This window comes from Callospermophilus lateralis, chromosome 1 (genome assembly GCF_048772815.1).
Source record: "Callospermophilus lateralis isolate mCalLat2 chromosome 1, mCalLat2.hap1, whole genome shotgun sequence".
Classification (NCBI taxonomy): Eukaryota; Metazoa; Chordata; class Mammalia; order Rodentia; family Sciuridae; genus Callospermophilus; species Callospermophilus lateralis.
Window position 1 is genome coordinate 222,437,400 of NC_135305.1, and position 20,065 is coordinate 222,457,464.

The window sequence follows — 20,065 nt, forward strand, 5'->3', positions numbered from 1 at the left end:
ACAGCAAACGAACAGACGGGTGCTGCGCCCCTCCCCTGACTCAGGCAATGGCAAGGCCCTACTGAGGTGGATGGCGCAAGGCGTCCATCCTCTGGAGGAGCGCAGTATGTTTCTGGGAATGGGCTGATTTGTTTTTGTATTCCTTTAATAAGTATACTTGTGACTTCTCGTATGACCATTGAGTATGAAGGAAAAAACTTTCCCAATAATGCAACTACTTCTAAAGAATAGATCTGTTTGCTCTAAATGCAATGATTCAGCTGTGGAGTGTAAATTGTTAATGTCTAATGAAAAACTCCCTGTATTCCTGTCAAGGAAGTTTTTGAGAAATTAAATTAAAATCTAGAGAAGAAAAATTAATGTTAAGAAGACAGATTAGTGCTTAGTACTGGGCAACTTGTTCTTGTTCCTGTGCACAATGGTTTGTGCTCTTACTCTTGTTTGATTAAAATTAATAACAAGTCAACCACTTGCCATAACCATGGCACCGGTTCCAGTCAGTAAGTCAAGAAAGAATAGTCAAGGTATAGGCCAATAGTTTGGGACATTTGTAATTATTATTAAAAGTTAACTAAGCAGAAACAGCTCAAAGCAAAACACGAACTAAAAGTACAAATATTTGCTTATGCATAAGCCAAGATACATTCTTCTATTCTGATTGTAGCTAGGTAATATTTTGTTTCTTTGAATAATGATTCCTGTTTTGTAACCACAAAGTACTGTGAGCCTGCCAAAATGAAAAGTATATATGATCAAGTTCACAAGTAAAGATTGGGATCAACACCTGCACTTTGGTGTCTGTGTTGTTTCTCCACCCCTCTTTCGCCGACTCCTCACCATCCGTTCGTCTCCTGAGACCCCCTGTTGGAGCTGGTCTCCGACAGACGGGATCCGGGCACCAACAGTGGTACGCAGGGCCCACAGAGCCCGGGGCCACCCCAAACCCTGCTAGATCCTGGCAGAGAGAAGGTGCCCGGCCAGTGCGGCAAGGCCCTTTTATTGGTCCTAGACGGTTCTATGGGGCAAGGGATGGAGCCAAGTAGGGAAGGACGCCCCCATCCCAGAACAAGGCTGTCCTCAGGACAGGAGGCCGCGGGCGCTGGGCTTGCAGGAGCTCAACCCTGGACCCTGCAGGTGGGAAGGAACCCTGAGGTGCTGCAGGGCCGCTGCAGGTGGCAGAGAAACCGAGTCCCCCGCAGCCTTGCTGGCCCTCGGCCTGGGTGACGCTGCTGCTGCTGCCGGTGGCCCAGGTCGTGTGGAGCCTCCTGTCCAGACCATGTGCAGCTCCTGCCCCGGACAGCCGCACCGAGACCTGCAATGCCCTGGGCCTGGGTGGGGCTCTCAGTTGCTGCCGTCGCTGTCCCCACTGTCCCCGTACGTGCCCAGCTGGCTCAGGGAGGAGGTGCCAGGCGTGCGGGGTGCAGGGTCTGCGGTCTTCTTGCTCTCCGGGGCACCTGTGGGGTCAGGAGAGGCTCAGCCCCACAGTCCCGAGAGCCTGGTGAGGCTCAGGGCACAGGTGGAGTGGCCCAGCCTGTGGAGGGCGCCTGGAGGGGACTCGGCCACCTGGCCTCCGGCCTGTGGCTCGTGGACGCCTCCCTGGCAGGTGAACACACTGCTGAGTGGAGACGGCTATGTGTCCAAGTTGAGCCGCTGTGACAGAGCGGACAGGGACCGGGCCCACCGTCCACCCTGCTGCGCGGCTCCAGGTGAGGCCCCCTGCACATCTGGCTGAAGGGGCAACATGGGACTGGCCACAGTGGCTCATGGCGCCTGGATGTCCCACCAGAGAGTGCCCGCCAGCTTCCTGCCAGCCGTACCACATTTCTGCTTGAATTTTAAAGGACAGGAAGGAGGCGGGTGGGGGTCCCTTGGCGCAGGCCAGGTAAGCAGGCGGGAGTTCGGGGTGGGCAGCCAGGTGGCTCAGCCCCTCGACCCGTCTCACGATTCTCCACCTCAGAGCTGATGTGGGCTGCGGCCATGCAGCCGTGAACACCTGCCAGGGGTCCGCAGGGGACCGTGACATCTGAAGACGGGTGGCGGGCTACGGGGCTTATCTTATAAGCTGCTGTGTGACTTGGATCTTGTGTGTGAGGTGCAGGGAGGGAGGCCAGCCAGGCCCGTGGGAGCCACACGCCCGGGCCTTGGGCCTTGAGGGGCCACTTCCATCTATAATTAAAGGAAAAATGAGCCCCAGCCCTACTCCCCTGGTCCAGTAACTGGCCCCTGTGGTGGACAGGCCGTGCCCTATCCCACATGAAGCTTCTAGAACCGTAAGGGCACTGATGCCAACCAGGGCGGCGGGAGGCACTGCGCCCAGCTCTGGGGACCTCACCTGGGCTGGGGCCCTGCCCCGCGCTCCCCGCTGCGGCCGTCTTCGTCTTCTTCACCACGACCAGGCCCGACAGCTGGGCCCTGCCCGTGCTCTCTGCCTTCCTCTTGGCCTTCGGGGCCTGTGGGGTGACGGGACTCGTGAGTGGCCTGCCCCAGCCCCTGCCCTGCTGGCCCACGGCTGGAGGGCTCTCCGTCACCTGGCGAGCCGGGGCCCTAGGCTGGGTGTGGCGTCCTGCGCCTCCTCCCCTCACACCCCGTTGGCCCCTCGGCTTCTCGCCCACTCCTCCCTGACGCCCCTTCCCTCCTCCTGGCCTGGCGAGCTCCGACTCGTCCCTCAAGACCCGTCAAGTGTCTCTCGGAGGCCCGAGTGCCCACTGCCCCGGCTGCCTATTAGCTGTCTGCCCGGCCCCGTGGGCGGCTAGGTCCTGTCGCCACGCTGGTCCCCTGCCACTCCCTGGGCGCCAGTCACCATGTCTGAGGGTCCAGTGGAAACGGAGGCCCTGCCCGGGAGGGGGCAGGAAGGGGCTCAGCAGGACTCTTCACCGCCCCCCCCAGGCCCTGTCTCCGTGCTTAAACAGAACTGGCAACCATGGGACCGAGGCCCTGCGGACGGCAGCCGGGGCAGGACAGCGAGGGGTGTGGGGCAGGCAGACGTCCAGCTCAGGTGTGCCCAGCACCGTCCCCCAAGGCGAGCAGCGGGGCAGCACTCCCAAAGGTGCTGGGGGCATCGGTGGTGCTGAGGGACCCTGAGGGACGAGGAGGGACTAGCAGAGGGGAGGGGCTGCAGGAGCAGGACCCCAGGCCCTGGGCAGTGGCGGTAGGTGGGCAACAGCAGGGGGCCAGCAGCGGGGGCCAGAGCTCTTTGACCTTCTGTGCTGGGCAGAACCCAGGGCCTCCTGGGTATGAGGAGGGAGAAGCAAATGTGTGCGCAGTTGGAACTGCTGTCACTTGAGGTCTGCCCAGTGGCTAGCGCTGGACCTGGCTGCCCACCAAGCTCTGTTCTTCCCTCCTGTCCAGTTAGCGGTGCGGTCAGGCCCGGTCAGCTAGCCAGCCTCCTCCCAGCTTCCCTCGTAGCTAGACTCAGCCTGCAGACCATGTTCTGGTCCAGGGGGATGTTGGGGGCCATGGTGGGCCACACCCAGGTCTGCGGGAGCCCCCATCCCCTGCTTCCCCTCAGCTGCAACGCGGTGCCACGGGCCACTTGGGTCATGTGGACAGGCACAGCCACTCCAAGAGACACTCCAGGAGCCACTGGGAGCCTGAGCCCCTGAATGGCTCAGTAGGGCCAGCAGAGCTGCCCAGAAGTCCTGACACCGCCCAGGGGACTGGCTGTGACCAGAAGCAAACCTCAGTGTCCACTCTGCCCAAGCTTCCCAGGCTCAGCAGGGAGGGAATAGCAGACCCGCCACTCGTCACCCAGTTTCAGCAACAGTTGGCGCATGGCACAGGGCCTGAGGCGGCCGGAGCAGCTGCAGTGTCAGCTGCCCAGTCTTCCAAGGCCGTCCAGCTGCCCAGGCTCCCCGTCCCCGTCCCCGCCCCCGGGGTCCCCACAGCACTGCAGCAGGGGGCCCGGGGCTCACCTCGTGCAGGATGGCGGTGGGCTGGGGCCGCAGCACGGGCCGGGGCGGGGCAGGCGCGGCCTCATCCTCAGAGTCCGAGTCCTCCAGCAGCCGTCGCCTCCGCGCTTCCTCCAGCAAGGCCCTGCGGGAAGGCCAGGGCTGGGGGTGCTCCGCAGGGGACTCGGCCAGGAACCCTGCCAGGGCCCTACCGTCCCTGCCTGGGAAGGGCGCACCACGTGTTGAGACTCACCCTCCCCCCCCCGCCGAGGGGTGAGTGGCCAGGTGCCTGGACACTGAGGCCAGCACGTCTGGGCTCCAGCCCTGGTTGGGGACTATTCGGGACTGCCTAGACACTGGCCTCAGCCCTGGACCCGCTGGCGGCCACGGCAACTGCCAAGGAAGGGCAGGGGGCAAGTGCCAGGTAAGTAGCTGGCTGTGGCAGAGTAACCACTGCCTGCCCCAGGTGCCACCAAGCCCTGCTGTGCTCTGACCCCACCCAAGGCCCAGGGGGACAGAGACACAGCTACAGGACAGGACTGACCAGCAATGGAGCAAAGCTACAGAAGGCACATGGTGGTCAGGGGTCAGGCACTGACCCAGGAGGCCTGCAGCTGTGACCCCAGAATACGGCTGGGGGCTCCCCTCCCCACAGCGGGTGCTGGGCCTAAACCCTGGGTGCAGTTCCTGCTCCACGCTGCTCTCCCTGGACCCTGGCTGCTGGGGAGCCTGAGGGGCCTGAGGAGGACCTGGGGGGCCTAGGGGGCCCTGGGGGATGTGGGGGGCCTGGGGGGCCCTGTGTGACTCCCCAGGACAAGAAAGGGTCTCTGCCAACCCGCAGTGACCTCTGCTCTGCCACCACAGCTCACTGTGGGGAAACCGAGTGGACTGACCCCTGGAAGACTCCCGGAGCCGTCTCCAGCAGGTGGCTCTGCTCTGCGACCCGCCACCCAACACCACAGCCGAGGGTGTGGCTCGGTGGCCCAGCGCCTGCCCAGCACCGGAGACAATCACACAAGAAAACCAAACCCCCGGCCCGGGACACCCGGTGCTGAGCCTGGGGACCCAGGGGCCAGCGGAGCACAGTGGGCTGGAGGACCCCGAGGACAGATGCCATGAGAGACCACGAGGGACGGTGGCCCCAGGAAGGGGGGAGCCGGGGCACGGGGCGGGACACTCACGCGGTCTCCTGCTCGTCCTCCTCCTGCTGCCGCCGCCGGCGCTCCTCCTCTGACAGGCGGTGCTGCCGCAGCATGGCCTCGAAGTCCACGTGCGCCTGGCGCTGGTTGAGCTCCTTCAGCTCCTGCAGGTTCTCCAGCACCTCCATCTCCAGCTTGGAGTCCTTGGTGCGGTTCTCCAGCACCTGCGGCACCCGGCGTCAAGGTCATGCCCGGCCAGCCTGGCCACCACCCGGGGCGCCCCTCCACTCAGGAGGTCCCCTCAGGTCCACGGGAACCCTGAGGTTTCAGGGGAAGTGACCGCCAAAGCCGGTCCCAGCCTGGCACTTTCCTTGAGGGCAGTGGGTACAGGACAACGGGCACCTGCTCCAGGGTCTGGGCCCAGGTTCCCAACCTCTCCAAAGGAGCCAGGCTCAGGAACTGGGCCACACAGGGGACTTGGCGGCCAGCAGAACCGGCGGGGGACGCTGCCTGGGGGCTGCTGGCTGTGTGGCCCGCCAGGCCTGCCCTGTGGAACTGCACCCGGGTGGCCGTAAAGAACACCACGCATTTCCCCTGGGTCCTCCCGGGAGCAGGGGCAGAACAGACCTACACAGGAGGACCCAGAGGCCCAGAGTGCACACAGGGCTTCCCAAGGTCCCAGAGTGGGAGTTCCCCGTTGTTACAGCCCTGGCCTGATTTGCTTGACGGGCTCCGGGAAGCACCTGTCCTCTGCGGACCGACCAGCCCCTGCCCCCTCTTCTCTCCTGCTGGGTAACTTGGGCTCTGGTAGCATTGCCTCCTGGCCTCCTGGCTGGGGATCAGGAGTGCCCTGGTCATCTCTCGGGCCTCCCTGGCTGCCCGCAGGCTGCAGGCCCAGCCCCACTGCAGGGACTCCTCCGGGGTGGAGGCCTGGGGCCCCTTCCTCTGCTGGCTCTCCTGGCTCCCAGAGGCCACCTGCTTGCTTCCCCCCTGGTGACCTCCGTGCTGCTCCGAGTTGACTTGTCTAGACTCATTAGAGGGGCGGGTGGCCGACCAAGTCCCTCTGAGAGCCCCTGGGCGAGGACAGCTGTGCACAGTGACAGGCCCCAGGCCAGGGAGGAGGCTCCTTCCTCACTGCAGCCCAGGCCCCATGCAGAGGGCGTGGATCAGCAGGTGGCTCCGTCCACCACCCGGGTCCGCCCCCGCGCAGCACTCCCACCTTCATGGGGTTGTTCAGCTCCTCATCCTCCCTCTCCTTCTGCACCCGCTTCTCCTCCTCCTCCAGAAGTTTCTCCGCCTGGAAGTTCCGCGTGGCCCCGTGCTCCATGGTGTAGTCGGTGTTTTCAGGGTCTGTCTGGGAGGAGCAGGCAGGAGTCGGCGGCATGCCTGGGTGCCAGGGCACCAGGAGGGCAGACCAGTCGCTGCTCCCCGCTCACGGGGCTTAACTCTTCCCCATCTGCTGCGCCCCTCCGGACTCCGGCAAAGGCAAGCCCTACTGAGGTGGATGGCGCAAGGCGTCCATCCTCTGGAGGAGCGCAGCATGTTTCTGGGAACGGGCTGGTTGGTTTTGTGTTCCTGTTGATAAGTACAGTTGTGACTTCTCATATGACCATTAAGTATGAAGGAAAAAACGTGACTTTCCCAATTAATGCAACTACTTCTAGAGAATAGATCTGTTTGCTCTAAATGCAAGGATTCAGCTGGAACATAAATTGTTAATGTTTAATGAGAAACCCCCTGTAGGAAAAACAGTCAGGGAAGTTTTTGAGAAATTAAATTAAAATCTAGAGAAGAAGAATTAATGTTAAGAAGAGAGATTAGGGGCTGGGGATGTGGCTCAAGCGGTAGCGCGCTCGTCTGGCATGCATGCGGCCCGGGTTCGATTCTCAGCACCACATACAAACAAAGATGTTATGTCCGCCGAGAACTAAAAAATAAATATTAAAAAAATTCTCTCTTCTCTCTCTCTCTCTCTCTTTAAAAAAAAAAAAAAAAAAAAAGAAGAGAGATTAGTGCTTGGTACTGGGCAACTTGTTCGTGTACCTGTGCACAATGGTTTGGCGCTCTTACTCTTGCTTGTTTGATTAAAATTAGAAGTCTCTCTTTTCAAGCTAACCACTTGCCATAACTGGTGCCGCTTCTAGTCAGTAAGTCAAGAAAGAATAGTCAAGGCGTAGGCCAATAGTCTGGGACATTTCTAACTATTATTGAAAGCTAACTAAGCAGAAAAGCTCAAAGCAAAATGCGAACTGAAAGGAAAAATGCTTCTTATGCATAAGCCAAGAGACAGTCTTCTGATCTAACTGTAGCTACGTAATACTTTGTTTCTTTGAATTTTGATTCCTGTTTTGTAACCACAAAGTACTGTGAGCCTGCCAAAAAGAAAAGTATATACAATTAACTTCACAAGTAAAGACGGGGATTCAGCACCTTCACTTCTGTCTGTGATGTTTCTCTGCCGCCTTTCATTGACTCCTCACCATCCGTCCAGCTCCTGAGACCCCCTGTTGGAGCTGGACTCTGACACCCATCCTTGTCCCTCTTCTGCCCTGTGGCTTGGTGGGCCTGGTTCTTCCCTTCTAGGCTCCCATCCCGTCTGCAGACAGGCCAGCTCCCCGGCTGGGCTCTGAACCCCCCCACCTGTCCTCTTCACCCTCTGCCTCCGTTCCACGGCCTCTCTGTGTGGCTGTGTGAGACACTTGGTCCTTGGTTAAAAGTCACACCTCAGGTATGAATACAGCGTGCCCCACGGCTGTTTATACAACATCCCGGCCTCCGGGATCAGACCCGGGACTGAACCCTGGGATCCACGCCGGAGGTCCTACTTGGCAAATGGTGATGTTCCGTTGTTGGTATTTGACTGGGACAGATGTACCACGGCCATGGGAGATGCTGACACTGGGGCAGCAGGTGATGGGTGGACAGGAGCTGCCCGGGCTACCTTCATGACTTTTCTGTAATCTACAAGTATCGAAGAGGAGCGTGACCCGTGTGTGTATGTGTGTGTGTGTGTGTGTGTGTGTGTGTGTGCGCGCGCGCGCGCCTAGAAAAAAAATTCCTTTGGCATCCTAGGGACCAAATCCAGGCAAGCGCTCTGTCTGAGCCACACGCCCTGCCCTGCCTCAGCCCCGAGTGGCAGTAACTGCAGAAGTGGGCCACTGTGCCTGACCAGCCTAGAAACATTTTTTAAAATCACGTAAGCAAATGTCATGAGCATTTGCCCATCTGCATGGCACCTGGCTGGGGGGCCGGTGGCGGCAGGCGACGGCAGGACTTTTCAGGAAGGCAGTGCTGTGTGGATTCTGTTCTTAGCCCGCGTCCACATGGGCGTCAGTATAAAGGGTTAAGACACGTGTCTTGTTATAAAGGGTCGAGGCCACAGTCTGTTGGTCTTTGAAAAACACATGCATGTTCATATTCATGAACTTCAGAATTCAGGTTAAAATCCATTTTCCTCTTTTTTAGTACCAGGGATTGACCCAGGGGTGCTTGGCCACTGAGCCACATCCCCAGCCCTTTTTATTTTTTATTTTGAGATAGGGTCTTGCTAAGTTGCTCAGGACAGTGGAAGAACAGGAGTCCTCCTGAGTTGCTAAGTGCACCACTGTGCCTGGCTTAAAACATAATTTTTAAAAAAATATTTATTTTTTAGTTGTAGTTGGACACAACACCTTTATTTCACTTATTTATTTTTATGTGGTGCTGAGGATCGAACCCAGGGTCTCGCACATGCGAGGTGCGTGCTCTACTGCTGAGCCACAACCCCAGATCCAAAATGTATAATTTTTAAAAATGTACTTTTTGTTCTTTTAAGTAAAAAAAAAAAAAAAATTGCAAAAAAACAAAGCTTACAGCAGAAACACAAACAAACAAGAACAACAAAAAGAAACCGACCCTCAGACCCTGCAGGGCATGGAAAACTGTCCGAGATGCCCCTCAGGGCTGGGACACAGCTCAGTGGTGGAGCGCTCGTCTCGCCTGCCCAAGGCCCTGGGCTAGATCCTCAGCACCAAAAAAAGTCCTCCTCATCCTGTCCCCAAATCCTTAAGGTGATGACCAAAAGCAAAGTGTGTCTCTGCGGCCTGTGGAGGCCCCCAGCAGCGTCTCCCGGACTCCACCTGGGCTGCCTCAGCTGCTCCGTGGTCCCCTCCCCAGGCCCTCCTGCTTCCGGGATGAACTGTAAAGGGGTTTCCCTGCGGGGGGAGCAGGTGCGGTGGCCGGCTCTACCTTGAAAGTGATCTCGGCCAGGCAGCGCGTGCACTTGATGTAGAACCTGAAGATGGGCAGGCCCAGGTAGACCTCGTTCTGCACCGTCTCCTTGCGAGCATTGAACTTCTTGCCCTTGTAGATGTACTCTCCGCATGTCTTACACCTGGGGGCATGGGGACTCACACTGTGGCAGACTGCCACCCCCCCCACCCCGTGTGTGTGTGTGTGTGTGTGTGTGTGTGTGTGTGTGTGCGCGCAGCCAGCACCAAAACCCGGCCCCCTGCCACTCTCCTGGCCCCTGTCACTGGACCTCTGACCACACGCTGCCTCCTTGGGGAGCGCCCAGCCTGGGGAGGTCAGCCTGCCCGACCTTCCTGGAACAAGCCTGTGCTCAAGGACATCCAGGTCGCCAGGCAGAGGCTGACAGAGCTCCTGCCACCCTTCCACTACGGCCCTGGGCTCCCAGCCCCAGCACGTCTGCCTCCTGTTCTTCCTACAAGCACCTCCGTCTGGGTCCTACCTCAGGGCCTTTGCTTGCAGTTCCCACACCCGTGACACCTTCCTCCTCAGCCCTCAGCTCCACTGGTGCTTCTTCTGACATTCCTCTGCTGACCCCAGTTAAGAGGCCCTCCCTCTCCTGCCTGATGAGCAAGTCCACCTGCGCCCTGTGCGCATCCACCTGTGACCTATCACCTCCACCTCCCGCAGACTGTGGGCCCCAGGGTTGTCCCCAGCACCTGTGTACGCACTGGCGCTGACAAACGGAGCCTGATAAAGACTGCTGAAGGAGTGAGTGAGTGAACAGAGACAGAAAACGATCCGGTCCCTGACACGTGAAGACGTTCTGCATCCCACTGCCCCAAGGTGTCCTGACTGACAGGTGGATGGGATTCCAGGTAGGCTGGAATGTGGACACTGTGCGACCCAGAGTTAACTGAATTTAGTAATTTGAAAGGGGGAGAAAGGGCAAGATCTGGGTGCTGTGGGAGGGTGATGGCTGAGCTGGTGGGTCACAGGTGGGGTGAGGCCAGCCCACGGCAGCTTCAGACAGGCTATGGCTCCTGCAAAGGCCCTGAGGCAGCAAAGGCCTGGCTGATGGGACCGCTGAGATGAAGGTGCAGCCCTCTGTGTCTTCACACCTGCACTAAGAGTGGACATGGCGGATTCCGCTGGGGCTCTAAGCGGTCAGGGCGTTGAATCTCGAAAGGGCAGGGCAGGGAGGCGCGGAGAGGCTGCGGGCTCGCTGGGTTGATGTCTAAGCCTGGGCCGGGGACCTGGGCTGCACCCAGAGACGGGCCAGCTCTGTGGAGGTGGTCGCCCTGTCCATCTTCTGTGAATGGGGTGGCCCCGCAGGACACTCACCTCATGTTGAACGGGGCCATCAACCGCACTACGTACTGCCGGTCCTTGGGGAGCTTGAGTTTGGGGATCTTTGACGGGTCGAAGTCTGGAGGGTAGTATTTCTGTGGAGAGGAAGGAAGTGTCTTTCAGACATGGAGGCAGGCCGTGGGCAGAGGTAAGGGGCCTGGGAACTTGTCAGAGCAAGAGCATCCCAGGGCTGGGGACAGGAGGGCGTCCTCCCTGGAGGGCATCCCTCACTGCCTAGGCTTATCACACCAAAGGATTCCAAGAACCATCAGCCAAGGTCCTGGAGGGGAGGTCAGGTGGGTGGTGCAGACAAGTTTCCAGAATCTTCTTCAAGCAGTCACAAGATGCATGGAATACCACGATGAGTTGGGACAACATGCACAAAATGAGTCTACCAGGGAATCTCCCAGACCCACGGCTGCCCCTTCTTCCCAGCGTGTGCCAAGATTCCAGACTCACACAAAAGCACCGGGATTCAGAATCAACCACATTGTTGGCACAAACAGCACAGGTACCGAGAGCCACTGTCATCAGGGAACCATCCCGAAATTCAAGCTCCCAGACACCAGCCAAGAAAAAACTGGCAAGCAGCCTCTTCTTTCTTTTTGCCCTTGGTTTCCCCGCTTTCTGCAGTGTGGGGAACGGCTCCCAGGGCCTCACACATGCTAGGCAAGACCTCTACCACTGAGGGGCACACTCCCTCCTCTTGACTTTTTATTTTGACAGGATCTTGCTAAGTTGCCCAGGCTGCCCTCCAACTTGCCTTCCTCCTGCCTCAGCCTCCCAAGTTGCTGGGATCATAGGCGTGCACCACTGAACATAGCTGAAAGCAAACTTTAAAGACAGCAGCCTCATGCCTGCTCTTGTAACTGCTTTCTGCACAGGAATGGAGCTGAGAAATAGGATAGCCAGTTTGGGTTATAAAAAATAACTCCACTGCACTATCAGAAAATAAGGCGCTTCCTGTGAGCGCCTAGGGAACCTCAAGCACCACAGAGTGCCCTGTCTCCCTCACCTCAAGGAACCCTAGCAAAGATTCTACCAGACAGCAAAATGTGCCTATTTTACAGAGGAGGAAACTGAACCCTCCTTGCTTCATCTACTCAGAAATCAGATATTGTTGACATAACTCTGGAGAAAACTGGTGTCTTGAAGTGTAGGTACACAGACTAACAAACTTCTAATGTCCCCTCAACAGATAGGGGGGAACTGAGGACCTCGGAGAGTACCCCACTTGCAGAGCCAATGTGGCAAAGCCTAACCCTTCCAAGGAACAGGATTGGCTAGAGCCACCAAGACGGGCAGGGCTCTCGCCGAACGTGGTGGTGCAGAACAGTCTCCTCCCGCGGACATCCCAGTCTAGCGAGGGGATTGGATGATGATTGTAAGCTCCGCCCCCAGAAGGCAAGGCTTCGCGAACGCCCACCACCCAAGGACCGTGATTGGGAGGAGTTTCGGAAGCCCCTCCCCGCGGAAGGCCGTTGAAGGGGGCGAAAAAAGTTCCAAAAGGAAATTACAGGAAGTCCACCTCCTCCGGAGTCCCCCGGTGTCCCGCGCCAGATAGAAAGCCCTGGTTGCCAAATACTTACGTTTAAAACTTTGCGCTCCGACATCTTTGCCGCCTTCTCGTCTCGCTAGTTCCAGACAACGGGTTAGATTCGTTATTTATGGAGCTTCTCTGACTATTCTTGTACTTCCGCTTACGTCACTTCCTTCGGCTTCTATGACTGACTGCAATCTACACAGCTTGCCTTTCTCATTGGCTCTGACTGCAGCCTATCAAGCTTCGAGTCCTCCTATCTTCCCTCCGGAGTTCCAACTTCGGTGGCGCGAAATAAAGGTTCTGGGGACGGTGTAGGTTTGAGAAGCTGGAGGAGGTGCTGCGCCCTCCGGACGTCGGCAGCGGCTCTGTCCCGGCGCGGCGTGGCGGGCCGGGGACGCCGCCGTTCACTCTTTGACACGGCAAAGTGTGTAGGGTGTGTTCGGCGGCCCCCGCCCTGCGGGCCCGGGTTCGGTCGCGGGGGAGTCGAGACGCGCAGGAGCTGGGTCCGCGCGGTTCTGGCTGCGGCGGCCCCGGGTTCGACCTCCCGGACCTGTTCGCCGTGAATCGCCGCCCGCCGCGGCGTGGACCGAGACCCCGCCACCGACCGCTGCCTGGCGCGGGGGAAGCGATCCAGGGCGACGTTGAAGCGTGGGAAGGGCGACTTCAGCGCGGAGGAGCGGCCTGCGTGGCCGTGGCGAGTGACCACTTGCTGCTGGTGGTGGAGTCGCGCAGGCGCCCTCGTGGTCGGGGGGCCGGCGTGGAGGGGCAGGGCTGGTGCCCTCGGAGAGGCCGTGTGCCCGAATGCCCCCTCCCGTTCCCGCTGCCACCGTGGCCTCTGCCTTAGAAGGGTCTTTGTGCAGCCACGTAATTCAGGATAACTCCCCTTAATTTTCATTAATTTTTAAAAGATGGTTTTAGTTGTCAATCGACCTTGATTTCATTTATTTATGTGTGGTGCTGAGAATCGGACCCAGGGCCTCGCACCTGCCAGGCAAGCGCTCTGCCACCGAGCCACCGCCCGGCCCCTAATTGTCATCGACTTAATGAAAGATCTTTCATCTTAACCACACTTTTGAGTCCACGGCTGGTGTCAACCCAGAAGAACCAAAAGCACTTTCAAGTCCACGGCTTTCTTGGTTGTGGCAGGGACCGTGTTCACAGGTCCAGAGATGAGGGCTAGGTGTCTGGAGCTCTACTCTGCCTGCCCGGGACTCGGCCTCCCCGGTGGCACCAGGAGACCAAGACCCCGCAGCTTGGTGGCCAGGGTGTGAGGAGGAGGCTGTCTTCGAGGGCTTTTAAGTTGAGACCCTGGGGAGGTCCATTGAAAAGCCTCTGCTCTTTCTCTGACCTTCAGGGCCTGGCTGGGCAGCCTTAGGAGGGGAGTGGAACAAGCCCTGGACCACACGGATTCTGCCGAAGCATTCCAGGCAGAAGTCTGCCCCCCACCCCTTGACGTCCCCAGGCTCTGGTCTGTGGTCCAGAGCTGGCCCCCTGGGCAGGGTGACTTGCTGAGTCTGTGCCCTTCTGCACTTTTCTCATCTCGGGTTCATCTCAAGGGCAGGGCCTGGGGCTGAGTCCTCTCTGGGTCTTTCCTGAGTGAATGGAGGTGCTGAGACCCGGTGTGTCCCCATGGTCAAGTGTTGGGATGGATCGAGGCCTCCCCTCAGCAGTGGGTTGGGCACCCAGGGAGGGGGCTGAGCAGGGGAGAGTGTAGCCCTCCGCTCTCACCTCATGCTCCCCTGCCTTTGCACCTCCGCCCTGGCATGACACAGAGGCGGCCCTCGCTGGGGCGCAGCGCCAGCCATGCCCACAGGCTTCTGGGCAGCCTCTCCATTCTGCATAGGCGCCCAGCTCTGCCCCCGCCTGGGGGGTTCTGTTCTCTGAACGCAGAATGGACAGAGACCGGCTTCTGTCAACAGTTCTTCTAATTAAATTCTCTAATAAAAATATGTGAGGTTCACAGTTCACAGAGCCCCGTGCTGTGTGGGGAGAGGGCAGGTCCCTGTTTCTCTGAGGGAAATGGAGGCTCAGGTAGGCAGAGTTACTCGTCAAGGTCACCCTCTTTGGGCTGCAGTGGAGCCAGAGGTGTGCTCAGGCCAGGGGATCCCATCTACCCTCTGGACAGTGGCAGGGAGGCGGTATCCAAGGACCCAGTCCCTGTGGAGCCCCAGGAGGCTGCTACATGCCCAGGGTCATGCGGGGGGCAGCAGGGAGACTCCAGTCGCTCAGCTCCCCGTAGTCGGTGATGTCCTGGGCTGCCACCTGGATGCAGTACCTGGCCTGGGGCCGCACAGCTCTGAGGGTGAAGCTAGTGGCTTCGATGGGCCCCACCTGTGAGCAGAGAGGGTCGTTGGGAGGTGGGTGGGGCCTGTGCACAGAGCCCTCCTGCAGCTGCCAGCCCTGCCCCAGGACGCTGGTCCCCACGGCCTGTCCCTCACTACACCCTGTGTGGCCCTGGTATGTTTGGGGCCTGGTTTGTGTGTGAAGTCTGTCCCCACTGCGGGGGTCTGATGCTAAGAGGCGAGGCGTTGGAAAGGGATCAGGATTGGAGGAGGTCCTCAGGGGGGCCCTGTGGTGCGCCCCTGGTGACTAAGAAGAGCCAGAGGCCAGAGGAGACACGGCTCCCTGGCTCTGGCCACATGATGCCCTGCTGGAGCGTTTGCCACCCCCAGGGCAGGCCGTCCTCCTTGGGCCGCCACAGGCCTCCCTTCTCTCCCTGCAGCCTCGGATGCTTCTCAGTGCCACAGTCCAGCACGCCCTGTTCTCACCGGCCCCTCCGTCCTCTCTGGGACCTAGAGCTGGGCCGCAGCGGTCCTCTGTGGACCCCGCGGGCCCTGTGCATGATGCAGCCATGAGTGCCCCTGTGCTGGGACCCCATCCCAATAGTCATCCTCCCTGGGCGCTGCCAGGGCTCCAGGTGCAGATGCCCACACTGTGTGCCCCTCATCCGCACGTGGACACGGGCTGTCCCGCCTTTGGCTGTGCGTGTCACTGCTGTGACCCTGGGCACCTTCCCACTTGTTGAGTCCCTGCTTTTGGTTCTGAGGTGACACCAGCCGTGGACTTGCTGGACAGCTCTACTTACAGCCTAGTGGCCCAAGCTGAGTGCCAGGGCCCAGGTGTCCCCAGCCTCCCGTGCCCCCCTGGTCCTCACCTGGCGGAAGCGGGAGGCTCCCTGACGCCTGTATCGGATCCAGTACTTAAGAGAGAAGACCTCGGGGAAGGGCCAGGACCGAGGGGGCTCCCAGCGCACCTGCAGCTGCCGCCCAGGGAGGGGGCTCAGGCGCACGGCCTCTGGGGGGTCCGGTTTGACTGTGGAGCAGCAGGAGGCAGGGTTGGGCGCGGCTCCATTCAGTCATTCACCCACCCAGCAACGTTCCCTGAGCGCCCACCACTGCGCCAGACAAGGACGCAGTGGAGACCACACTGGCCACCGCTGGGCCCTGGAGCTCTCGACGTCAGGAGGAGGGGAAACAGGTGCAGGTTGCGTGGGGCAGGACGGGAGTCGCTGTGTTTCTGTGAGTCCAGATCCTGCACTCTCCACTGAGGAGGAGGACTCTGGCGTCCCGGCTGTCACCAAGTTATGCAGCCCCCCAGCCCTGCGCCACGGGGCCGTGTCCTGCCCTGACCTCCCTTCCTCTGGAGCCATACTGGCCTGTGTGACTGTCACTGAGCACGGGGTCCTCAGGTCCACCCACATGGCAGGGCCCTTCTCCCTCCTGCCCAGGCCAAGGACACTCTGGTGTGGATGAACCACTGTGCATCTGTCACCTGCAAGTGGCAGCTGGGCTGTTCCGCCTTGTCTCTGTGCCATGGGCATTGATGGGGACCTTCCTGTGGCTGTGTTTCCACTTGCCCTGACACCCAAGAGTGGACTTGTGGGTCATGGGTGGCTCCTGGTTGGACTCTGCCAGACTGCTTTACTAAACTCCACCAATTTCTAATATTAAGGGTTGAAACGTTTTTGCTTGATACGGGTCCTGCTGTGTTGCTGGGCTGGCCTGAGAGTCGTGACCTTCCCGCCTCATCCTCCCCAGTCCCTGGAATGACGGCATGTGCCCCCGACTGCAGTCCGTACATTTTTACCAACTTGAGAGGCCTCACTTGAGGTGGCATCTGAGCAGAGACCTCAGGGAAGTGAAAGGAGCGGGGACAGAGGACATCTGGGGGAGGGTGCTCCAGGCACAGAAAGGCCCTGCGGCAGGACAAGGCCTGGGGGGTGAGGAGCCTGGGTACCTGGAGCAGAGGGGAGGGAAGAGAGGAGGAGGGAGGCAGGGAGTGGACGAGCCCTGAGGGTCGCAGGGAGGACTGGGCTTTGACCCAGGGAGGTGGCTCTGGGTGAGGAACCCGAGGCCGACGCAGGTGTTCAGGGCGCCCCCTGGTGGCTGCTTCGGGGATGACGGGCCACGGGGGCGAGGGTGGAGCCAGGGGCCGGGTGGTGGGGGGAGAGGGGGTCAGGCATCAGGGCGGGGGGAGGGGGAGGCAGGAGGGCGCCGCCGGCCCCGCCCGCACTTACTGACGTGCTCCGCCACGAAGGGCGCGAAGCCGCTGCTGGCGCCCCCGGGGTGCACGGCCGTGACGTTGAGCACGTAGGGCGACAGGGAGAACAGCTGGACGTCGGGGATGGTGCAGCCGGTGGCCTCGGGGGTCGGCTGGAGGCAGGGCCGGCTCTGCCCCTGGGCGGCCACACCGAGCCTGGACGCGGGCGGCAGCAGGTCTCAGCGTTTTCCGGGCCTCGGACCCCAGGACCCCAACGAGGGGGAGCAGGGCAGCCCTGGTCGGGTCCCGCCCTCGCTGGCTGTGTGACCCGGTGTCACAGCGCAGGGGGACCCAGAGTGTCCAACACACCCCCGGGAGGCACCAGGGTGCTGGGCAGCCCAGGGACCTGGAAGTTCGCAGAGCCTTCGGATTCGGGGACCCGGGATGTGGCTGCTGGAACCTTGAGCTGGCTCCTGCAGCATCTGCTGAACCCGGGCCTCCCACGGGCCAGGGAGGGAGCTGAACCCAGGGCCTCACTGGGGCTGGGCAAGCACCAGCCAGGGAGCCACACCCCACCCCTTTTTATTTTGAGACAGGGTCTCCCTGAGTTGCCTAGGCTGGCTTTGAACTTGTGAACCTCCCCCTCAGCCTCCCAGATAACTGGGATGACTGACAGGCGTGTGCCACTCTGCCTGGCTGTTTATATTGGTTTTACGCAGCGTCTAGAAGGTTCGAAGTGCATGGTGGCCTGTGCTGTGCACTTGTGGGCCGTCCTACGGTTTCTACTGGATGGGGCTGTCCTGGAATCCCAAAGGCTGGGATGTGTGGGTCTCCAAGGGCTCTCACAGCCAGAGGCTGGCCTCTCCCCAAGTCCACTGTCCCCTAGAGGTCCCTTCTAGCCCCTCTGACCTGTATGTGGCAATGAAGGTCGTGGCTGTGGTGCAGTTGGGAGCTGGTGGCAGGGTCCAGGAGCAGTCCACGGCCACCGGGTACCTAGAGGCACGGCACTGCACCCGAGGCTGGCTTGAAGACACTGGGGCCACCAGAGGAAGAGAGGAGGGTGAGCTTCCCGTACACCAGAGTGCTCACAGCCCTGGGCTCACGCACCACATCACCAGCCACACCGGGCACACAGTAGGTGCCCCATGAAGGAATGTGGAGAATGGGTACAGGGGTGACGGGTACCTGCCCCATCAGCCGACCCACACACCGATGCAAGGTGGGCCCACCAGCCCATTTCCAGAAGGGGAGGCTGAGGGTGAAGGACGGGAGGCTCCCTGTCCACTTGTGGGTGCACTGCACCGGAGTGGACGCAGGCAGTTCCAGTTCTACCTATGGTGGCCCCTTAGTGTGTGCACGGGATGGTACCAGGGCCCAAGATGCCCTGGTAGGAAGTAGCGTGGAGTCTGCATCCGACCTGCCCTGTCCTGCAGACATCTCCAGGTGACTCAGGAGACCCACCCTGTCACCGTCACAGTCACATGGCGGTAGCTGTGCTCTTTAGGGGAAGGTGGGCGGGCCCGGGACAGCCACAACTTTCTTCCTAATGTTTTTGATCTGCGGTGGGTGGTTGTAACCCGTGCGTGTGGGACGCGGACTACTGAAGCTGCAGGCTGTGGCCGCCCCTCCTGGCTGGCACCTGGGGAAGGGTTTGACCCCTGGCTTTCTGTTTCGCTGGCCGTTCACTGTGAGGGTGACCCTGCTCCACAGCAGGCATGTGGCCAGCCTGCGAGTGCCCAGCCTGCTCCGAGAGCCAAGGCTGAGGCGCAGCCCCTGCCCGCCCGACCCCCCGGGGCCCTGCATACCTGCCCTTCCCCCGCAGGACGAGCCCCCTGCCCAGAGGGCCAGGGCCAGCAGGAGCCTCAGGATCATGGCTGCGATGACTGTGCTCTCAGGGTCTGGCGTGGGGACTGCTGAGCTTGGCTAAAGGCAGGGCACTGGGGACCCGTGGGGAAAGCCCCACCCGCCACCGAGCCTCCCTCCCCGGCTGACTCATTGGCCGGTTTGGGGGCCAGTGGAGAGATGAGCAAGGGCTGCGGAGTCCCCAGCCCCCCTCACTGGCCACCGAGGGTTCAGGCTGCAGAGAGCCTGGGGGTGGGGGCAGGGAAGGGGGACCGCAAAAGGGAGAAGTGACCCGGTGGCCTTTCCCAGCACAGCGGGCTGGGCTCCGGCCCTCCTTCCCTTCCTTCCGGCTGCAGCAGGAAGCAGGGTGGGGGGTCCCCGGGGAGGAGGACGAAGACACCCAGAAAGCAGACAGACAGTTGCAGAGAGTGAGAGGTGGACAGGAAGAGGCTGAGAGGAGCGGAGATGGAGAGAGACCCGAGAGAAGGACTCAGGATGGAGACTGAGGGACAGACGGGGAGATGGAGAAGAAGTGACAGAGAGGGCCAGGGGGAGGAGAGGTGCAGGGGGACGAGACAGAGCTGCAGGGGCACATGTGCTCCCCTCAGAGCCGCTGGGCCACTCCCCGGACCAGGGATGGCCCCCCAGCCACAGCAACCCAGGAGGCCAGGCGCTGGAGAACAGCACCCCCACATTCTCCGTGCTGCTGGGGTGTCCAGGGTCAGCTGAGATCATACTATACTGGTGCCTGCCCAGGTCACCCAAGGAAACCCCCCAGGACAGGCTGGACACCACCAGGAAATTCCCAGTCACACCCCTGCCTCCTCCCCCTTAGCTAAAAAGTGCCAAGAGCCCTCGGGGATTTCAGGGGATTTGCCAGAGGGACAGGGACAGGCTGGGGTCAGCTCCCACCCACCCCTGAAAGTGAGATTTGTGAAGAAATGGGGCCAGGTGCGGTGACGCACACCTGTCATCCCAGCAGCTCAGGAGCCTGCAGCCGGAAGATGGCCAGTTGAGGCCAGGCTGGGCAATGCAGTGAGACCCTGTCTCCAAATAAAAAGGGCAGGGGTGGCGCTCAGTGGTAGAGCTCTTGTGTGGCATGGGCCAGGCCCTGGGCCCAGTCCCAGTACAGGAAAAATAGAAGAAACTCCGAGTCGGGAGGTGTGCTCAGGGGACAAGAAAGAAAGAAAAGTGCAGTCCTTCACATTTAGGTCTTTGTTCATTGTTGGGTTTTATTCCTTTTTTGGGGGGCGGGGGAGTGGAGGAGGTACCAGGGGCCCTCGACCCCTGGGCTAAATCCCCAGCCCTATTTTGCATTTTATTTAGAGACAGGGTCTCAGTGAGTTGCTTAGAGCCTTGCTAAGTTGCTGAGGCTGCCTTTGAACTCGCGATCCTCTTGCCTCAGCCTCCCAAGCCACTGGGGTTACAGGTGTGCACCTCCCTGCCCGGTTTCTTCAATTTTTTATTTTTTGTACTGGGGATTGAACCCAGAGGTGTGTTACCTCTGAGCCACATCCCTGGCCCTATTTTTTTTTTTAATATTTATTTATTTTTTAGGTGTAGATGGACACAACACAATGCCTTTATTTTTATGTGGT

At 60.0% G+C, this 20,065-nt stretch overlaps 2 protein-coding genes across 3 annotated transcripts; both read right to left on the reverse strand.

Annotated features, from left to right (window-relative positions):
- Positions 1 to 628: 628 nt before the first annotated feature.
- Positions 629 to 12,561, reverse strand: Yju2 (YJU2 splicing factor homolog). Of its 2 annotated transcripts, XM_077109649.1 has the most exons (8): positions 12,193 to 12,561; positions 10,598 to 10,698; positions 9,254 to 9,398; positions 6,246 to 6,380; positions 5,069 to 5,250; positions 3,912 to 4,032; positions 2,333 to 2,450; positions 638 to 1,454 (listed from the first exon to the last, which is right to left on the reverse strand). In XM_077109649.1, exons 1-8 carry the CDS (start codon positions 12,214 to 12,216, stop codon positions 1,342 to 1,344), a joined length of 939 nt encoding a protein of 312 aa, XP_076965764.1. In that variant the 5' UTR covers positions 12,217 to 12,561; the 3' UTR covers positions 638 to 1,341. The 2 variants fall into 2 exon arrangements, with proteins under 2 accessions (XP_076965765.1, XP_076965764.1); XM_077109650.1 differs by lacking the exon at positions 12,193 to 12,561 and having other exon boundaries at positions 629 to 1,454; positions 6,246 to 6,376; positions 10,598 to 10,682.
- A 626-nt stretch (positions 12,562 to 13,187) lies between these two features.
- Ebi3 (Epstein-Barr virus induced 3) lies at positions 13,188 to 18,767 on the reverse strand. The gene is made up of 5 exons (XM_077109651.1): positions 18,431 to 18,767; positions 17,535 to 17,658; positions 16,663 to 16,841; positions 15,301 to 15,458; positions 13,188 to 14,477 (listed from the first exon to the last, which is right to left on the reverse strand). Exons 1-5 carry the CDS (start codon positions 18,495 to 18,497, stop codon positions 14,325 to 14,327), a joined length of 681 nt encoding a protein of 226 aa, XP_076965766.1. The 5' UTR covers positions 18,498 to 18,767; the 3' UTR covers positions 13,188 to 14,324.
- Positions 18,768 to 20,065: the final 1,298 nt, after the last annotated feature.